Below are 20,018 nucleotides of genomic sequence, written 5' to 3'. Positions count from 1 at the left end.
TCTTACTGATTGCTATTAAATTGACACTAAAAATGTGCTATAGAAGGATCTGTTCTTATCATGTAAAGCAGATTAATTGAAAAAGTAGAAAACAGAGATAAGCTGTATTTATTTAAGCTAAATGTCTGTTTTTTACAGTGATAACAAAGGGGGGGTGCAATTGCATCACAGTCCAACAACAGTTTAAATCTTTTAGGGTGGTGATTCAACTTAAAGGACATTTTTGGTGGCTGTTTCTGTTTATTTGTATGGCATTGTTTTAAAGGTGTCTCTAGTGTGTCAGTCTACCTCACAGACACATTGTCCGCATCTCTCTCCATAACATAAGACAGTCAATAGCTAGGAATTGTTGTACATGTAACAGCACCAGGACGTGAGGTCTGTAGTTACACTGGAATGTTGTCCTAATGGATGATGAGGCAGGCACCACCTCATGTGTTTCCTTGTCTTGTTTCAGTCATAGAGTAATTAAGACGGGAGATGGATACCAGCCACACCAAGCCCATGTTGCTAGGGAGGTGATGCCCCCTTATGGCACAAATGGGGAAACAGTTCCCAATGTAAATGTTCATTAAATGAACTGAATAAGGCTCTAGAAGATACACATTAAAACCAGACATAATGTATAATTTAATTACATAATGTGACTGCATATTTTCTGATTAAGACAGTTGTAATTTATCTCATAAACAGGAAACTGAAGGACAGCAAAAGAAAACACGGGCACGTTGCTCATCAGACAGAAGACGCATCCCGCAAACGGTTCCAACTGGTGGCTGGTTCGGTTAGTATGTGCTTCATATGCAAAGAAAAGTTAGAGCTTCAGTGGCAAAGTTAAGTGAAAGAAGAAGAAGAAGAAGAAGGAGGAGGCTGCTGGCAAAAAGGACGGTGTGGACCTACTGAAAGTCACCGGCACACATCGAGATTGTCTGTGTCCGTTGGAAATATGTTGTTTTTGTGACTGATAAATACAGTGGTGAAAGGCTACAGTTATTCGGGGTCTAGCTTTCTCAATAGATACTTTCCTCGTCCTTGTCGTTAGAGCCATTATACAATGTCATTCGCATTCGCCAGGCTGTCCTCAAAGACACACGATTAATACCTACTCCAGACTGTGGGGGGCAGCATTGGGCTCTGCAGTGTACGGCCGAGCGGAACGTCCTTAGAAGAAGCAGTCGGACGTGTTGACGGAAACACAAGTGACGTGAGGCAGTGCGGCCCACGCTGGTGGAGAGGTGAGTGAGCATTCACGTGTTTCATACTATCATTGACATTAATGAAGGTGTTATCAGTGCGGAGCGGCAGTGTCTGCTGCCTGTGGCATCCTTACCCCTGTACTGTGAAATAAAGTTCAGCGTCTCTTGTGACTGAATGGAAATGATGAAAAGTGATGCCGCAAAGAAAATTCACTGTGACCGTCAACTGTGGTGAAGTGTCTGCTGTGTTCTTAACATTTTTGGCGCTATACATTACCGTCAAAAGTAATGGGTGCATCTCATTTCTTTTATTAGTCGTTTCCACGCTCTGAGTTTGAATGAGAAACGATGCGCGAGGACACATAAGAGCTCCGTTAACGTTAGTGTTGTACCCATATGCTTTTACCAGCCACCACGCCCCCTTTATCCTTGATTGGACGCTGCATTAGATCAGACTGCTCTGATAGGTCACAACAGACTGGAGTAGTTGTGAAGACGGATAACGTTTCAAGTTCATGTGTCACCATCAAGTTTTATATTTAGGTTGTTTTCTGATTCAGCAGCGAGTTAAAATGTGTCGGACTGACTGTAGGAGAACAAAAGGACCACAAACCACTTTCACTTATTATAAACATTTTTCTTTTCATGGTCTGATTTAAACACGATTTAAGCACGATCATTCCTGAGCGTCGGCTTAATGTCACATCATTTCAGTTTTCACTGAAACATTAAGCCTAGAAATAGCTTCCAGTGTTCAAAAGACACCATAATCACTTTCTGGGTTGTTAAATAATGATTTCACAATCAGAATGTCACCAAATACAGGAAAATAACGAATTACGGTATTATCTAAACACACTCTGTGTTCCTGTGCTGAGGACACAGTACAAAGTATGAATACACAGTACACAGTATAAATACAGACTGCAGCTTGTTCTTCATGCACAGCTGTTTGTTTAACAGGTAATAGACAGAAAATCACAGCCACACTTTGAACTTTAAGGTTGTTGGTTCACAAAGAAAATCCAGAAGAAGTTGAATGTGTTTACAGAAGCTTCCTTTGTTTGAAAATGAACAACCAGGATATCAGCAGGAGTATCACATCCCAACATGTCCAATGAGTGATAAAACTGTGAGAATGAAACAGGAATTGTTAAGGAATTATTTAATTTGGGTAAAGGCAGGGTTAATTAAGTGTTATATTAATCGGTCAATTGATGCAGAGTCTCACCTACATATTCAGTGACATGCATACGGTTTTGAAAACGACCTATACAGATGAAGTCTCGTAAAACTTCCCCTTTCTCTGTGACGGGGCCCTAATCGTCCCATGATGTAATGGCTTAGTGATCGCGGGGCCACATTGTATCACCAAGTATCATCAAGTGCCATGTGTGGAAACCAGTTGCAATGGTTTATCTATCTACCAGGAGGAGCAGTGATGACGGAATCTTGAAGCATTACTGAAATCAGCTGTTCTTACGGCAGTTGTATAAAAGTAATTTCTCATGCTGTTAGATTACTACTAGACCAGGCTGTCAGGTGCATGTGGAAAGATCTGAAAGCAAACTGTTTTTTTGCCACAGTGAAAATGTTATTTTCGATAGGCTGAATGTCATCAAAAATGGATTGAAGTAGAATAATATGTTAGGTAAAAAAAATGTTGTGGATTTTGGAAATTATCTTTTTTTAATGAGTTTTGACTTTTAGGCTTTTCAAGTGCTCTGAAATTGTCAGTATGTTCAGATACCACTAGTCAGAAGCAATTGCAATATGTAAAACAAAACAAAGACAAAAACATTTGCTAATTTTTCTTGTGATTTATGATATCTAGTCCCTGTTGATTTTACCTTGAATGCTCTAGAGGTTGTCGGATTTCCCAAACTGAATAAATACTGCACATATAAACACAGTAATGTTTAGCTATCTCGAGGTTGTTATATGTAATAATACCAGTTGAGGAATAATATTTTCCACAGACAGATTTAGGTCGGCTGCAGACTCCATGTAAAGTAACTTCATAGTTTTAAATCCAAAGGTGAAATGTATGGAAAATATCAATGTAAGCATTTTCAAAATCTGAAAAAAACAAACAAAACATGTATATACATTTTGTGGTGGAAACGTCATCAACAAGACCTGACGTGGCACAATGTTTGGTGTGTTAATATTTGGTGCAGCAATAAAACTTAATTACTGATAATTACTTTCTCTAGATGTCACAACAAATCATTTTTCCAGTACCTATGAGAGTCAGCCTGATTTCAGTTGTGCATCTTACTGATGATGATCTTTGCATTTTCCCTCAGATTAAAATGCCGAAGAGAAGCAAAGTAAAGAATGGAAAGGATGCACAGAGATGTAGCAGTGATAATGAGCAACTTCCTCCTAAACAGAGCAGATCAGAAGACAGCAACACTCCATCCCCTCTGTGCTTCCATAGCCCAGCCAGCCTGTTTGAGAGCCTCATCCAGCCCATGAAGATGGAGCAGTTCTTCGGAGAGTACTGGGAGAAGAAGCCCCTCCATCTGCAGAGATCTGATCCCATAACAGCCTCCTACTACCAGTCTTTGTTCCAGCTATCCGACCTGCGGAGCCTATGTTCTCAGGGTCTAGAATACTACACGGACATCAACGTTGTTCGCTGCATCAATGGCAAGAAAAAAGTGCTTAACAAGGAGGGACAAGTTAAGAACAGTGTCCTCAGTAAGAACTTGGTCGAGAATAAGGCCACAATCCAATTCCACCAGCCACAGAGGTTCAAGGTGAGAGTGCTGCCAACAAAAAGAAAATCATGGCTTTGTTGACTTTGGGAAAATGATGCAGCTGATAATGTCTGTCCATCAGTTGGTCATTTGCACTCAATATGTGTTTTTGTTTCAGTGTTGTTCAATAATTAGACTGATTGGTGTATATTCCACCAGTCAGCAGAGGCATACAACCACAATGCGGTAATTCTAGTTTTATTTCACAGAAACAGCAAACTTTTCTGATGCATCATCAGAATTATCTGATCAGAGAATAGGAAAACATGATACAAGATACAAGTGAACTTTGAATTATACCTGTACCAACCTCCAGCACATGAATGACGTCCTCAGAAGGTCACAATTGTCTATTGTGTATTTAGTGGAAACAAGCTAAAGGTATTCAGAGTGAATATGGTAGCAAAAAGTATGTGATCATTTAGATTTCATGTTTGGTCATAATTTGAGTTGCCCGTTCTTGAATACTATACTTCAACAATCCTTTCTCTAACAAACCAAAATATCTGCTCATGCTGATATATTTCTAATAGAAATATATCAGCATGAGCAGATATTTTATATAATGGCATCATAGAAATTTTCTATGATGCCATTATGTTACATTCATAAAACAAATACATAGCAAGTGCATTCAAGAATGAAAGGGTAGGTGTGATCAGAAATAACTGGCACAGTACAATGAAAATATTTGAGTGTTCTTTCTTTCTTTCACAAATCTCAGATCATTCATTTGAGTAGGCATTTGTCAGAAGCGACTCTCATAAGATTTTTCCGTTTTTTCAGGATGAGCTCTGGAGGATCCAGGAGAAACTGGAATGTTTCTTTGGGGCCTTGGTGGGCTCAAACATCTACATTACACCACAGGAGTCCCAGGGCCTTCCAGTTCACTATGATGATGTTGAGGTACAAAAATGAATCAACGTATCAATGTCTAATTTGTATTCTCTAATTTTGTGGAAGTTGGTACCTTTAGAGTTGAACGTTAGGCAGATGCCATATATCAGCAGTAGATCAAGGAGACACTTTGAAGAATAAAAGCCTCAACACTCAGTTGTAGTTTGTCATATCAAGAAGTTGTGTAGTCTAGAAGTTATTTAGTTATTCATTAATTGATTGTGCTCTTTTTATATTATTTGGAAGATCTGCAATCCATTTTGCATTATCCAACCTAAACGTTTTCAGGTGTGAATATCCCTGTATTGATTTCAGTGCAATTTGATTATGTGAGAAATGAGTGTAGAGAAATTTTGCATTGTGAAATATATGATGTATGTGCATTCAGATAAGGAATTAGGATTAAATGTTGTCTTGACATACAGAACAGGATGACATCATCAAGTATGCAACAAACCAAGCCATTACAAGCTTTACCTTGAAGATATTACTGATGAAATAAAACCACTGAAAACCACTTTATTTCAACCACTGATGAAATAAAACCACTGAATGTGATAGAACTACATTGATACTGCACAGCCTATTGCTAACAGTTCTAACTAGCTCTCCTCCTGCCAATATCCACACAGTTTTTCAGTGCCCTCTTGGTTTAACCAGTGCAATGTATTAACAAGGTCCTGCCAGCCTAAAGAGGCGCGACAGACACGTCATCATATGTGTTTTGTTCAAGGTGTTTCCCCCGCTGTCCACCTGTCGATCTAAACATCTACCAGCATACTGTTTATAATCATACGGTTGCTGTTATGTGTTGTGGTTGAGATACTAACTGACCAAACAACCCTTGAAAGTGACAAAATTCAGTTTTTCACTCTAGTTACATAATCATATAATCGCCATCAGTAATCTGGATACTGTCTGACACTGTCACTTGCGGGGAGGGAGGCTGTTTTCTTGGGGAAAGTTCACTGAAGTCTCGGTCAGAAGGGTTGACTGTTGCAGTGATTTTTATCAAGACAGTAACTACAACAACACAGCAGTGAAAGGAGTGTTTTGCCAGGGACAAACGCTGTTTTCCAGGCAGAAATGTGACGAAGAGTCGATGGGACAGGTGACAATTCTCCAGGTATAACTGCGGTACTTTTATCCTCGTAACTTGCCAAGGACAGGACCAGTTACCACGTTACTGTTGTTGAGTCATGTAACATTGCTTTGTGGGACATTTCTCTTTATTTTGTTGGGTGAATTATCCGTTTACTGTGAACACTGTCAGACCAACAGGCCCCCACTCTGCACTACTGGTTTATTCATTCCCACAGGTTCGGTTCGCCAATGCTGCGCCTCTGGTATCAGTTCAAGAGCTAAATTTCACGGCTTGCTGCATGCGAGACTTTCACACAGAGCAGGATGCAGGCAAAGGGTATTGTGAATGGGGCTACTCACTCACACACATCTACAAGCTCTCAACAAAGTATAGGCTGTTACTGTTGACATTGCTTATTTTTTATTTTTACTGTTACCTTTAAGTGTTAAATGTGTCTGACAAAAAACTTAACTTTAAGACTTTCCTTATGCTCTCAAATATGTTGGTCCTTCCTCAGGTTTTCATTCTGCAGCTGGAAGGGGAGAAACATTGGCTTCTCTACAATCCTACTGTTCAGCTGGCAACAGAATACAGCATAGAGTCAGAGGAGAGAATCGGCAGTCCAAGCCATGAAATTCTATTGAAGGTAAAACACCCTAATCGTACACACAGGGGGGGTAGGGCTTAAAACGCCTCTGCGCTAAAAAAAAAACAACCCAAAAAACTAAATGCAATATGTGGCGGTCGGTCTTAATTCTGTGGCATACCGCTATGAATTAGTCAATGTGTGAGAAACACTGAATGGTCAATGAAAACTAAAATCATCAACTGGATTCAAAAACCCAAAAAGTTTTTTTTTAAAAAGTAAAAAGTTCAAATCAGCCCAAACCATGAAATTCAGCAGCCCGAGCCACTTGATGAGCCTGGGCACCGCCTTATGCTACCAGTAGTGACAAGGACTCTACCAGAACACACAGTGTGTGTTCGAAGAAGCTGTTTGTACAGCCGTGGTAAGAAAACGCTCACTCCGCATGAAATTAGATGATTAGGTCAGGCCTCACAATTCACTATACTATGCAGCCTTGGCTCTACAATGTTAACACAAGCCCATAAACTATAGTCAAGTTTAATCAGTTGCTCTCAATTTTGTATTGCAATTATGGAATTGTTACTAAAGCTTGACTTTCTAAATGATCTATGCCTGTGAGTGCCATCTTAACTACAGTATAAACTGTCAGATTGTCTGTCTGGTTGAGGTTGCTCCTGGAAAAGGAATTTGTTTACATTTACATTTATCATTCGTTATAAATAACATGAGTTGTATTTCAGTTTCAGACAGGCACAAAGTCTCAGAAAGGCGCTGGAAGTGGCTGGTAGCCAAATAAAAATTAGACTGAAGAATACCAGGAATGACCAGCTCAGTTAGCAAGAAAGACAAAAATATTTTTGTGTCATTATGAGACTAGACGTCATTTACAGTGGCGCATTGTAACGGCTTCTCCTCCCCTCTATGATGACTGTGCGCAACCATTGTCCATGCAGACACGTAGTGGAGCAAAGACAAGGATGTTATTCAAGTTGTTGTTGCTGCAGCGTGGCTACCGACAGCTTCATCTGTTCACATAGACGATGATCTGACGTGATGTGGAAAAAAAAAAGAGGTTGCTGGAAAAAAAATACCTGCTTTTCACCTGTTGTGTGTATTCTCTACATGTCAGCTACATATTGTTTCGATACAGACATTAACACTAGTGAAGCACAGATTGTTTTCAGGTCCATTTTTGCTGAGAACTGCATATGTGTTGTGGTTAAAATAGGCGACTCTGAATCTCTAGATGCGCATATGGGTGCAGAAATAAATGGCATAACGTTTTGCCACAAAGGCTGTGTGTTGAGCTCATTATACATTTCAATAACAGGCCATTAAAAAAGCTTACAACTTATTAGTGTAGTGTAGTTTTATCAGGTATTTACGAATCTGTTTTTTATGATGAACATACTATGGATTTAAAATTTTAGCGTCTGTGTGTATTTTGAGTTTTTGCTTTAAGACAGAAAAAGTTAATCCTATCTCTCTACAGGCAGGGGATCTTCTGTACTTTCCCAGAGGTACCATCCATCAAGCCAAAACTCCAGCAGGAGTGGACCACTCTACCCATCTGACCCTCAGCACCTACCAGAAAATGTATGAGAGAAAGTATCATGTTAACAGAGCGGCAGCTGCTTCAACCTCTGGCTGTGTCTACACTAGATGCTTTCAGGCACAGTTAAAAGTGTAGGTTTTCCACTATCCAAGTCATTCAAGCTGGATTTCGATGGAGCTGCTGCCCTGCCTGCAGACATTCTGCCTTTCCGCACTCTGTAGCCCAGAGACACAGCTGTGAGTCGGTGTGTTTGAAGGGGAAAGTAAAGCTGGCAGTCCACTCACATCACCACCAACGTAGACACACTAGCACACATGTATAAATGCTCACTAAGGCCACTTGTGTAGGTAATGGCATCGGCTTTTCAAAGAGCCTACATGCAACCATTAATCAACTTTTATTATAACACCAGAAGCAAAGCTTGTCTGATGACATTAAAGTCCCAGAATCTACTGTAGTCCATTCCATCTGAGCGACTGCTTAATTTTAAATTCAAGCAGAAAATTATATATGTCAAAAATGATAAAACATTGTTAGGGAAGATTTATAAAAATACCAAAATACATGGAGCGGGGCTTCAAAACACACCCAGATGGACGTGTTGGCAGGAGGTTGTGCAACTTATACAGCAAGGAATCTTATGACTATCAACTACAGGCTTAAAATAGCACAGGTTCTACAGGTTAGAAATGTTTTTTTAAAGGTTTATTCATTGATTCACTCATTTAGTACAATACATTTGCATTGAAATATTTTTACATTTTACAGCAAATATTGACATTGACATTATTAATTGCAATTAATAATTACAGCTTGGAATTAATGAGATTAATTTTTTTAATAATTTGACAGCCCTAATCATAATACAAGATCATCTGTTCTGTCAGACTTGCCTTTTGCATGTCTTTAGGTTAGATAACCTGTAGGTTTTGCCCCAGTGCAGTTGAATTAGTTTCAGACAACTGTGATCAGATGGACAGATGAGTCTTCCTTGTCCTGCACTGTAGAGCAATACATGCACAAACCATTCATGTAAGGTAAACTTTCAAAGTTAAGGTGAACTTTATTTTCCCAAATTTACCCATGTAAAATGGTTGAAGGACAAAATGATCAACATTAAAACTGTACAATTTCATTAAGAACTTTTACTAGTGCAGTTTTTTTTAACCTTTGCAGTAGCATATTGATTGAACATAAGCTAGTAATCAATCTCAGTCCCTAATTATCTGTGAGTATTTAAACTTTGAATGGCTTCATTGTTGATCTTTGTGGGTGACACGTCTGTACTGTGTCTCTACTGTGTCTCTGTATCTCTTCCTGAGTTGTCAGGCTTCAGGAACTCAGTCTCACTCACTCAGACAATGCACAGACCTGTGGGGCCCTGTATTTAAGGAAAGGAAATACCTGCTACATTGTATTTCTTGATGAAATGCATACTGCAGATTTCAGTGTAACACACAGGTATTTTGAGAGAGGTGCAACATTAACAATATCGTTTCTACTTCTGTCTGCAAAGCAGATAAGTCTCTACAGACAGGTGACGGGTGAAAAAAATCTCTTCAGTTGTTGGGTATTTGTACCTCTGTGATGTGGTTGATGAAAAGTAACATTCTTTGACTCTCTGACCTGTGTTCTCTGTCTGTCCTCACCTCAGGTCATGGGGAGATTTGCTGTTGGACATATTTCCCAGCTTGTTGTGTGACAGCAGCAGGACTGAAGTTAGCCTGAGAGAGGGCATACCCAGGCAACTTTTGCTGGTAAAACTGTTTGTTTGAGTTTCAGTAGTGCAACAAAAATAAGACATTCTTTTTAGCTGGGATAGTGGGGTAGACCAATTTTGCATTTAATGACTAAAGCATGACAGTTTCAGCATATCTTAATTCCCCAAGGTTTAATATCAGGAGTGGAGGTAGTTTGTATGTGACCTCTGCTGGCCTTGTGAGGTCATTAACCTCATTATTTAATTTTTCCAGTATTTGCTCCATCCCTCTGCATTATAACCATGTATGTCTTTGCCAAATATTGCATTTTTGTTCTGTAAGCCAGTAATCAGCCAATCCCATAGTATACAGTATAGATACATGGCAATGAATCTATATTTTACTTTTCATTTTGAAACTTAATTCCATTTATTGCCAGAAAATTACTTTTGATATTTGCATGCATACAAGTACATTTAAAACAGATACTGAAAGACTTTACTCAAGCACTGTTCATATGGATGACTTTCACTTTTACCAGATTAATACCTTTTAGTCAAGTACAACTTTTTGGCTACCTTTTACAGAACTGGTCATGGCCCTGTAACAAAATTTCGCTTACTCCACCCATTTTGCCAGGAGGGGCAATTACATGACTGTCGTCAGGCTCTGTAATCCTAAATCTCTACTCGAGCGTCTTTGCCAAGAGATTGACCAAAGCACGTTCTGTTCACCAAAGGCCAGAGAGGTTTTTATTAAATCTCTGTTTCCGCCCTTTGAACCTGATGGCATTGCAGGGCCTTATGTAACTAAGTTAATGGGACTGGAAGTGTCTGGTTATAGTTTTCCCAGACTTTTAATATGGTTTCTCATGAACCAAAAAAAAAAACTGTCCCCTATGCTATTTAGCCTTGCATCAGTAAGGAAATCCTGCCTTACTTGAGGAGATAGGGATAGGATTTGAAACCTGAATTTTGCGTGATGACTGGCCTCAGGGTTTATCCCGTAAATTGCCATGGGTTTATGATTTGGATGGACTATTCATGAAAATACAAGGTAAATGGCTGCAAAAAGATGAAAACTGGCTGGAACCACCATACACCTGCTTGGTGCCAGTGGTTCAGAGCACTAACTGGGGCTTCAGATAGATTCCTGGAAGGAATGAAAGAAACTAATGAAACCCCCAAAAAGGGGAATGGTGCATCATATTGCCCTTAAGTTCTCAAAAGCAGAACTTGAATCATCCCAAAAACTTGAAATACTCTCTTACCTAGGTCATTTATGTTGCGGGCCACAATATGGCACACAGTGCATTGTGCTACGAATGACAAAGTCACCATGAGCCTTGAACCATTGATGGGTCTGATAACAATGCAAAAGCAATGACTGCCTCTGAGGCCCAATGGAGCAGCAGATGATGAAGTGTGAGATGATCAGTGCCCTTAATTGCATGATTTTACAGCCCGCACCATTTTGATGGTGGAAAAAAAGAAAAAGAAAGAAACCCAAAAATGTCAGCTGTGTGGTTAAGCAAGGAGACCACCGGGCATATTGTTGAACATGCAAGACTCATAAAAGAATAGAAGAAGAATCATATGAAAGGTCAAGGATCTCCTGACAAGGGGGGCGGGGGGAGGCTGGTCGGTGAAAAGACCTCAAAGTAATGTGATCATGCTGAGAGATGCCAAGGTACTGATTTTCAAAGTTTTCACAAGATCTGTACCATCCAGACCGAAAGACTTGCAGACGAAAAGGCTGAAAAGAAGGCGTCATTCTCAGAAGTTGTGGAAAACCTCAGCTTTGGCATAACAGAAGTGGTAGTCAGTGGCTACACTATTGGGTGGAAAATGGCTAAAGAGAAATGACAGGATTATCAGAAGATTCTGTGCTAGGAGCCCTTATATAAAATGATTCTCAAAGCTCCTAAGTTAGGGATATCCATGTTTTTTGCGGTTGATCCAGGGAGTGTTCAAAAGACTCGCCAGGGTGCTGGAATAAGGAGAAAAAGGCTTCCAACATGTAGCAGGCCTATTTTCCTTTGAGCCTCTTGTCAGGTCACTGTGTCCGTGTGTCCATCATTGCCTGGGCTTCTTGCCACTTCCCGTTCAGTGTATTCCATCATCTATGGAGGCTGTTTCAAGAGAATCAGTGGTCGCCTTTGTGCGGTAGACACTGTGGCAACTTAATAAGGAGGATAAGGGATTCAGACAAAGCGCACACTCACTGTTGCTTTGGCCTATTGTCCCCTTATTACCAGCAGGATAGGGACTGCCTCTGTGCAGTGGGTAAAGCCCAATGAAGAGTCTGTATCCAAGGTCACCTGCGCTCTTCTCTGTTCTCTGTCCCTGCCCATCTTGCTTTGTGGAGGCTGTAGTCGGCGAGTCAGTGGTTGGCCTCGTGTGACATGTTATCACCTCAATAACGAAAGTATGCCGTCACCTGGGCTTTCCTCATCCTACCTTAACTGAGAAGAAATAAATAGACATGCCCTGTGGAATAGGGCTCAATTTGTGACTTTGCATATGCTCAGAACACTGCTCAGCTTAGGAAGGGCAGACATAACCATACTCAACTGAAAATGTCATGAGGATGTGTTGAGAAACACAGTCTCTGTCATTTGTATAGAAAATGTATAGAGCATGAGCACCAGATAAATTTGGTAAACAAGTTTGCTCTATCCTACACTTTTTGGAGAGGACCCAGCCCTTAAGTCTTCAATAATGACCCAGTAAAGTGAAAGTTTCATCCTAGCATCAAATTCCAGAACTGTTTTGCAGTCAGCGATCCCATCCTGCTCTCTGGGTGTTCACAAGCAGACAGGACTGCCTCTTCATGAGGCTTTTGCTTTTGTAGTTTTACAGGGACAGCGCACAATTTAGATGGCAACAAATTTGCCTTTGTGGTCCCAGAGCAGGTTAACTAAAAAACACACAACAGCAAGTGCACTGCGTAAAATCCCAAATATATATGAAGTTTATAAATGTGAATATTGCACTACATAAAACAACACAATACATAAAGGTCCATAAGTACAAAACTAGAATCAGTATGATGGAGAGTGTATGCAAGGCAATGATTGGTGATGCAAGTTTTGTGCTGATTTTAGCCAAACTAAAGCCTGCTCTTTAGCACTACCAACTGTACAACGACTTGATTGGGCTGGGCATCCTCTAAGAGGAGCGGGTGCAAGATTTTGAATAATGTTAAACATCTGGCAGGCATCTGAGTAAAATAAGAAGCCCAGGCCTGCAGATGGGTTCCTCCTCCATTGACAGACTCCTGTCCGACATCATAAATCAACTAACTTCGTATGAGCTCATCTACACTAGTCCTACATAGTGTTGCTGTAATTGCCCACTTTAAAACAAAAAGGTGAAGCAAGCTAGTGTGCATGCATTGACAGCAGAGCATGTGTGAGTGACAGCAGACGGGAGGGGATTTGGGAAGGCTTCGTTCTTGTGGATGGTTTAAAAATATATAGTAGCTTATGAAATGTTTACCACCAAATAGTTTTAGTTAGTTAAGGCATAAACAGACATCAAGAATCACTCAACACCTACATGCCCTGCAGGCTTCAGATACAAGCGTTCACCACTGACTCTGTTCTGGTTTGTCGGCTGTGTTTTCGTGTGTGTAGGGTAGCAGTGAAGGCCTGGACAACATCAGGCGGCTGGCCACTGAACTAACATCCCTGGCTGATAAAATGGAAACAGGGCAGCAGGAAGTCCGCTCTACTCACATGAAAAGAGACTTCATCAGTAACAGACTGCCTCCATATAGCCGGGAGGAGCTAACACCATGTGAGCTCTGTAGTGGTCATTTGTATGTGTTAAAACATGGACACGAGTTCACTTTCCATTTTGAGCATTTATGCATCTGTCTGTCTGTCACAGCTGGGAAGATTCCTGCCTTGGAGGATGTGGTGCATTTGAGGTTTAAAGAACATATGGTTATAACAGTGGAGCCCAGTCATGACAGAACAGTAAGTCCATTCAGACTTTCATTTTAAGTCATAAATGTTAGCCCAGCGTCTGTTTCGGTGCTGACACTATTCACCAGATACCCCAACAGAAACCGAAAAGATTAAATTCGGTGAATGTGTGCTTTGTGTGTTTCAGGATGAGGCTACAGAATTGGTCATCTTTGTCCTACATTCTTTGAAGAACCAAAGGGAGAGCCACATGATGGGTGAAAGTTGTGATGCAGAGGTGGAACAGGACATCTCCAGGGTACGCTGTTGACTGCAGTTGTCTGATGTCTGTGATTAATGATCGACAAGTATTTTTTAGAAAAGCCCCACAGAATTTTTTCCTGTACCGGTAGAAACACGACATTTGCTGTGGAAACTGTCGAGATAGGGGGCTAAACATGACAAAATGTATATATTTATCATGCCTTAATTACTAGACAGAGTATATATTTGTTGAAAAATCAAAAACATTTTAAAAATAATTCACTGATATACATTTATAAATTTAACCTCAAAACTATTGGTTACAGACTTGATGGTATTTTAATCAATTATCCATGACTGTTGTCCAGACTTGCTCCCATCTCCTATTCTCCACTGTTCTCTGCACCACTGCCATTCTCACAATCTGCAGGCTCAATTAAAATGGCTTCCCTCCAAATGACAGTTGATTTTACCAATTCAATCACTTCCTCAACCATGAATCTTTTTTTTAACAGTTTGCTTCGTCTCACTTAAGGCAACCCCACCCCTGTACCTACAGTCAAGACTGATACATGACATGTATAGGTTTTTTTCTCCGTATCATACACTACAAGTTGACATGCAACTAAAAGGTGAGCACACCGTCCAACAGCGCCGCCACCCAACACGTGTGGACTGCGAATCAATAATCAAAACATAACAGACCACAATTTCGTATGAGGGATTTTTCACCTGTAGTCCATTTTGTATTTATTGCAGAGAGTTCTTCTCACTTCAGCGAACATTATTTAATATCGGCAGGAGCAGGCCACCAAAGTATAATGGAGTAACTTCCTCATTTCCTATCTGGACCAAACTTTGCATGTTTGATAAGAGTCCAGCCCATAACACATGCATATGCAGTTATAGTCACAGCGCTACATGTTGGACACAAGAAATGACATTTAACCCCTTCCTGCATTGTCCCTAACATGGACAGTAGGGCTGTGCGATATTGGAAAAAAACTAACATTGCAATTTTTCTTAACCCTGCGATATACATTGCGATATGAAAAAATATAGGAATTTTCATCAGATGACCTGAATAGCAGCTTTGTTATGCTCCACTGCTACTATCTTGTGGACAATTAACCTGCGCTGATCTTACCTCTTTTTGTCGTACTGAGCTGTGTGGTACCAACATAAATGGTCAAACAAATTACTTATGTTACCTCTCGTTGTGGCAACAGATGCAAGGCAATGTCAACACAGAATATGTGTTTCATCAATATTATCATTCTTGTACCCGAAAAAATTCCAGATAACTGATGTTGCTTTTCTTTTTGGCACCAAGTCTTCATTTGCGGTGATTTTCTCTGTTGCTCATTTTTCAGTATTGTTACCAGGGACTTACTCCATGTGCAGGGGCATGGTCTGCTTTGGCACACTGAATAAGAACTAATGAGATTGATGGATCGCTGCGCATGTAGAGTCTGCATGCACAGTGTGTGTCAGGTACCCCTGAAAATAGATGAGTTCATGCCTCCTACATGGCAGGCTCTGCGATGTGACACTTGCTCATATTTACATCATGATGACGATGCTCAAACAATATATTGTGCAGCTCTAACAAACAGTTAAGAGATGCGTATGCAATAATCTGGCAATGGAGCCAGGTGTGCAGCATGCCCCGACGTGCGTGGACTGCGAGGGCCTGCCGCTTGTAGGTTTAATTTTTCTTTAATCTGTTGTTAGAGTCCAGACTGTGTGTATCAAAAATGATGATGTGAAATTCCTTACCTATTGTTTTACAAGTAGAAAATCTAAAATCCAGCAACCCCTTTTTACCAATGAGTAAAAATGGCTCTGCTGTAACTTGATTTGAAAAATGGATTTGTGCTTTGCTTAGCTAGTACATGAAGCGTTTTAAAAGGAAATTATAAAATTCCACTGTACATTAATGGAACACCTAAGCACTCACTTTCACATATCCTTCATTATCCATAATAATTCATCCACATACACGTAACCATTGGTAAAGTGAAAAATGCAATAAAATTAAAGAAGTCTTTCACTGCTGAAAAGATGGCCTTTGCATAAAACAATGCTGTCTTTGCAGTAAAGAAACAAATAGTTTTGAGGTTGGTCCGACCTGACCAGAGAAAACAGAGAAAAGGGGTTTGCGGTATTCCCTTTTGCTCAAAAGGTAGAAACCTACATAAGAATGCACTTGGCTGCACCCTACAGTTAACATTCCCACTGATGGGTGACACACTGGGAATTGGGTGGTGCTTAGATTTGGCTCTGTTTCAGTTTTATAGCTATAACAACTGGTTGCAAACAGCTAAAGTACACAGAAATATGTTTCTGAAATCATTTACACAATGAACAGGACAGGACAAGTCGGTGCTTGATCAAATATTAACCATGATGGTTAATATTTGATCAAGCGCTGTCTTGTTTTTCCAGCTTCCCTTTTTAAAAGAGTGAATAATAGTGGCGGTCATTTTTGTTTTTTTTTTACTTTGTGGATACATCAGTGGACAGCTGAAGCATGTTTTTGACACTTTTTTATAGAAATTCAGTGGGTTTGCTCTCCATGGCCCAAGCTCTGTAGTGGTTAGTCCCAAACACTATTGACAGGATTGGGCTTTCCTTTACAATGTATGGGCATCTGTATCGGATGCCCCCTGGACGCCTTCCTCGGGAGGTGTTCCTGGCATGCCCCACCGGGAGGAGACCCCGAGGAGACCCCAAGGAAGACCCAGGACATACTGGAGTGACTATGTCACTTGGCTGGCCTGGGAGCGCCTTGGCATCCTCCCGGAGGAGCTAGAGGAAGTGTCCGGGGAGAGGGAAGTCGGGGTGTCCCTGATAAGCGGACAAAAATGGATGGATGGATGGATTTTGATCTTTAGAGCTCAATAACCGGAGAGTATAAAGATGGTTTGCTTGTTTTATCATAAAAATATATTAAGTACTTAGCTGCTTTGTCACCAATCGTCATTGCAACTGTCTCTTTGGCAGTGGGTAAATTAAAAATCCTCCCTGCTTGGGCTTACTGGTGTTTGCCATCATTTTTTTTTTTTTACTTGGAAGCATTTTCAATTTCAGTGACACACATGGATTTAGTTGTTTTCCCACAGCTCAGGTAGTCTGTAAGCTTGTTTTTTAAAAGAAAAAAATCTATTGTCCATGTCTAGTTTAAGGGCTTTGCATTGCTACCACCTCCGAGCATAGCACAAAGAGTGACAGACCTGTCACATATGTGCGCTTAAACCAAGATTCCTCTGAGCAATCCTGTTTAAACTCTGGAGACATTTCCCAAACACAAGACACACGCAGAGCCAGGAAGGTTGAGAACAAAAAAGCAAGCTGTAATGATAAGCTGAAAACCAAGTCCAGTATAAAAGGCAACAAGTAGAAGGAAGGCAGAAGACACGAAACAAAAACAGACAAACTGACAAAGAGTAAAAGAAAAACACACAACAATTAGACATGGACTCATAAATAAGAACTCCAAGAAATCCACGACAGGATGAGTCCGAGAGCATTAGGGAAAGGCTGATGAGACTGATGTGAGCATGTATTGTCATAAATTGATGCAATAATTGCTGCTGGGCCTGGTATATGGGAAATATTATGAACCCTAGCACAGCTGAAAGGGGGTGGGGAGGTCACATCTGGCTCAGTCCCTTGTCATAGCTGCGATCAACAGTTTGACAGCAGTGAACATAAATGTCTATGTCACAACACTTGTGTCTTCCACCTAGTTCAAGCAGCGGAAATGTACAGTCTTTAATGTATTTGTATCTGTCGTTCAAACCCATTTCCATATGTCTTTGTCTCTATAGGGCCTGCAGTTCCCTCTGTCCCACCTCCAGGCCCTGCGGCAGCTCCAACAGGCAGAACAGCTGGCTGTGGCCCAGCTCCAGCTGCCTACACCGGAGGACAAACTCAACCTGACCCTGGCTCTCTGGAGTGAGAGCCTGCTGGTTGTGGTATAGCATCAAATAGAATTCAACATACAATTGATTAAAAACCTGTTGAGTGGAATAAAAATCTCTGATTATTTCTCTTTTTTTTCCTGAACAAAGCTCTCACAGTTCCAGCAGTGCAGATGTAGATTTGTGCTTGTGGCAAAACTATGTTGATTAAATAATATACTGTATATGCGTTGGTGTGACTTGTGGGTCAGATGCCAAACAGATATTAAAGGAGAAATTCTCCATGTTTTATGTGGCTAATCCAATCTGTGTTGATGGTACATGTAATTAATTGAGGCAGTAAAATCCCCAGTGTGTGGTGTCTTGAACGAAAGAGTTTTCCTGCTTGCACAGGCTGCCTGCATGTACATTATATTGCATGCATCTTCCTGACACTTCATCCTCTAAACCTGCCCAGCATGTGAAGGTGGGTGTTTCATACAGCTCTGTGAACAAAAAGGCGGGTTCAGGGCTTCGTATTGCTACCACCTCCGAGCATAGCACAGAGAGTGACAAGCCTGTAACAGTTTTCATTGTTATAATGCTACGTAGACTATACACCGATCAGGCATAACATCATGACCACCTGCCAGATACTGTCTTGGTCCCCCTTTTGCTGCCAAAACAGCCCTGACCCATTGAGGCATGGACTCTACTAGACCCCTGAATTTGTGCTGTGGTATCTGGTACCAAGATGTTAGCAGCAGATCCCTTAAGTCCTGCAAGTTGCAAGGTGAGACCTCCGTGGATCGGACTTGTTTGTCCAGCACATCCCACAGATGCTTGATTGGATTGATATCTGAAGAATTTGGAGGCCAAGTCACAACCTCCTCAAACCATTCCTGAACCATTTTTGCTTTGTGGCACTGCGCATTATCCTGCTGAAAGAGGCCACAGCCTTCAGGGAATACCGGTTCCATGAAAGGGTGTACATGGTCTGCAACAGTGCTTAGGTAGGTAGTATGTGTCAGAGTAACATCCACATGGATGGCAGGACCCATCCACATGATGTAAAAGAAAACGTGCTTCATCAGACCTTCTTCCATTGCTCCATGGTCCAGTTCTGATGCTTATGTGACCATTGTTGGCGCTTTGGGTGGGGCACGGGTCAGAGTTGGCACCCTGACGTGTATGAGGCTGCATAGCCGCAGACCACACAAACTGCAATACACTGTGTAATCTGACACCTGTCAATCAGAACCAGCATTAACTTCTTCAGCAATTTGAGCAACAGTACCTCGTCTGTTGGATTGGACCACACGGGCCAGCCTTTGCTCTGTGCATCAGTGAGTCTTGGCCACCCATGACCCTGTCTCCTGCTCACCATTCCTGTCTCCTTTCTTGGACATTTTTGATAGATACTGACCACTGCAGACCGGGAACACCCCGCAAGAGCCATAGTTTTGGAGATCTCAATCACAATTTGGCAAAGAGCTGCAGGAATTTCTGGCAAGTACAGGCTGTGTAGTGAGAGCAATCTCCGGTATTCTTCGTATGTCTAGGCTTTGGGGTAGGGTGGCAAGACAGAAGCCTTTTCTTACAAAGAAAAACATCCAAGCCCAGCTAAATTTTGCAAAAACACGTTTTAAGTGGGAAAATGTGCAATGGTCTGATGAGACCCAGGTTGAACTTTTTGGCCATAATTCCAAAAGGTATTTTTTGGCGCAAAAACAACACTGCACATCACCAAAAGAACATCATACCCATAGTTAAGCATGGTGGTGGCAGCACCATGCTTTCTTTGGGGCCTTAGTCAAGGTGGAGGGAATTATGACGAGTTCAAAATACCAGGCAATGTTTGCACAAAACCAAGCTTCTGCCAGAAAGCTGAAGATGAAGAGGACCTTTATCTTTCAGCACTACAATGACCCAATGCAACATAAGAATAGCTTCACCAGAAAAACTAAAGTTTTGGAATGGCCAAGACCTGAATCTGATTGAAAATCTGTGGGGTGATATGAAGAGGGCTGTGCACAGGAGATGGCCTTGCAATCTGGCAGACTTGGATCATTTTAGCAAAGAAGAGTGGGCAAATATTGGCAAGTCAAGATGTGGCATGCTGATAAACTCCTACCCAAAAAGACTGAGTGCTG

At 41.1% G+C, this 20,018-nt stretch overlaps 1 protein-coding gene across 1 annotated transcript; it reads left to right on the top strand.

Annotated features, from left to right (window-relative positions):
• The first annotated feature begins 933 nt into the window (after positions 1-933).
• riox2 (ribosomal oxygenase 2) lies at positions 934-18,110 on the top strand. Its single transcript, XM_037120437.1, has 10 exons — positions 934-1,235; positions 3,506-3,961; positions 4,748-4,867; positions 6,460-6,588; positions 8,024-8,127; positions 9,741-9,843; positions 13,424-13,586; positions 13,680-13,768; positions 13,905-14,015; positions 17,794-18,110. The coding sequence occupies exons 2-10, from the start codon at positions 3,512-3,514 to the stop codon at positions 17,944-17,946; spliced, it is 1,422 nt and encodes a 473-aa protein (XP_036976332.1). The 5' UTR covers positions 934-1,235; positions 3,506-3,511; the 3' UTR covers positions 17,947-18,110.
• The last annotated feature ends 1,908 nt before the right edge of the window (positions 18,111-20,018 follow it).

Source organism: Acanthopagrus latus, chromosome 13 (genome assembly GCF_904848185.1).
Source record: "Acanthopagrus latus isolate v.2019 chromosome 13, fAcaLat1.1, whole genome shotgun sequence".
Classification (NCBI taxonomy): Eukaryota; Metazoa; Chordata; class Actinopteri; order Spariformes; family Sparidae; genus Acanthopagrus; species Acanthopagrus latus.
Note: the sequence above shows the minus strand (reverse complement) of the source record. Positions and strands in the feature narration are given on the sequence as shown.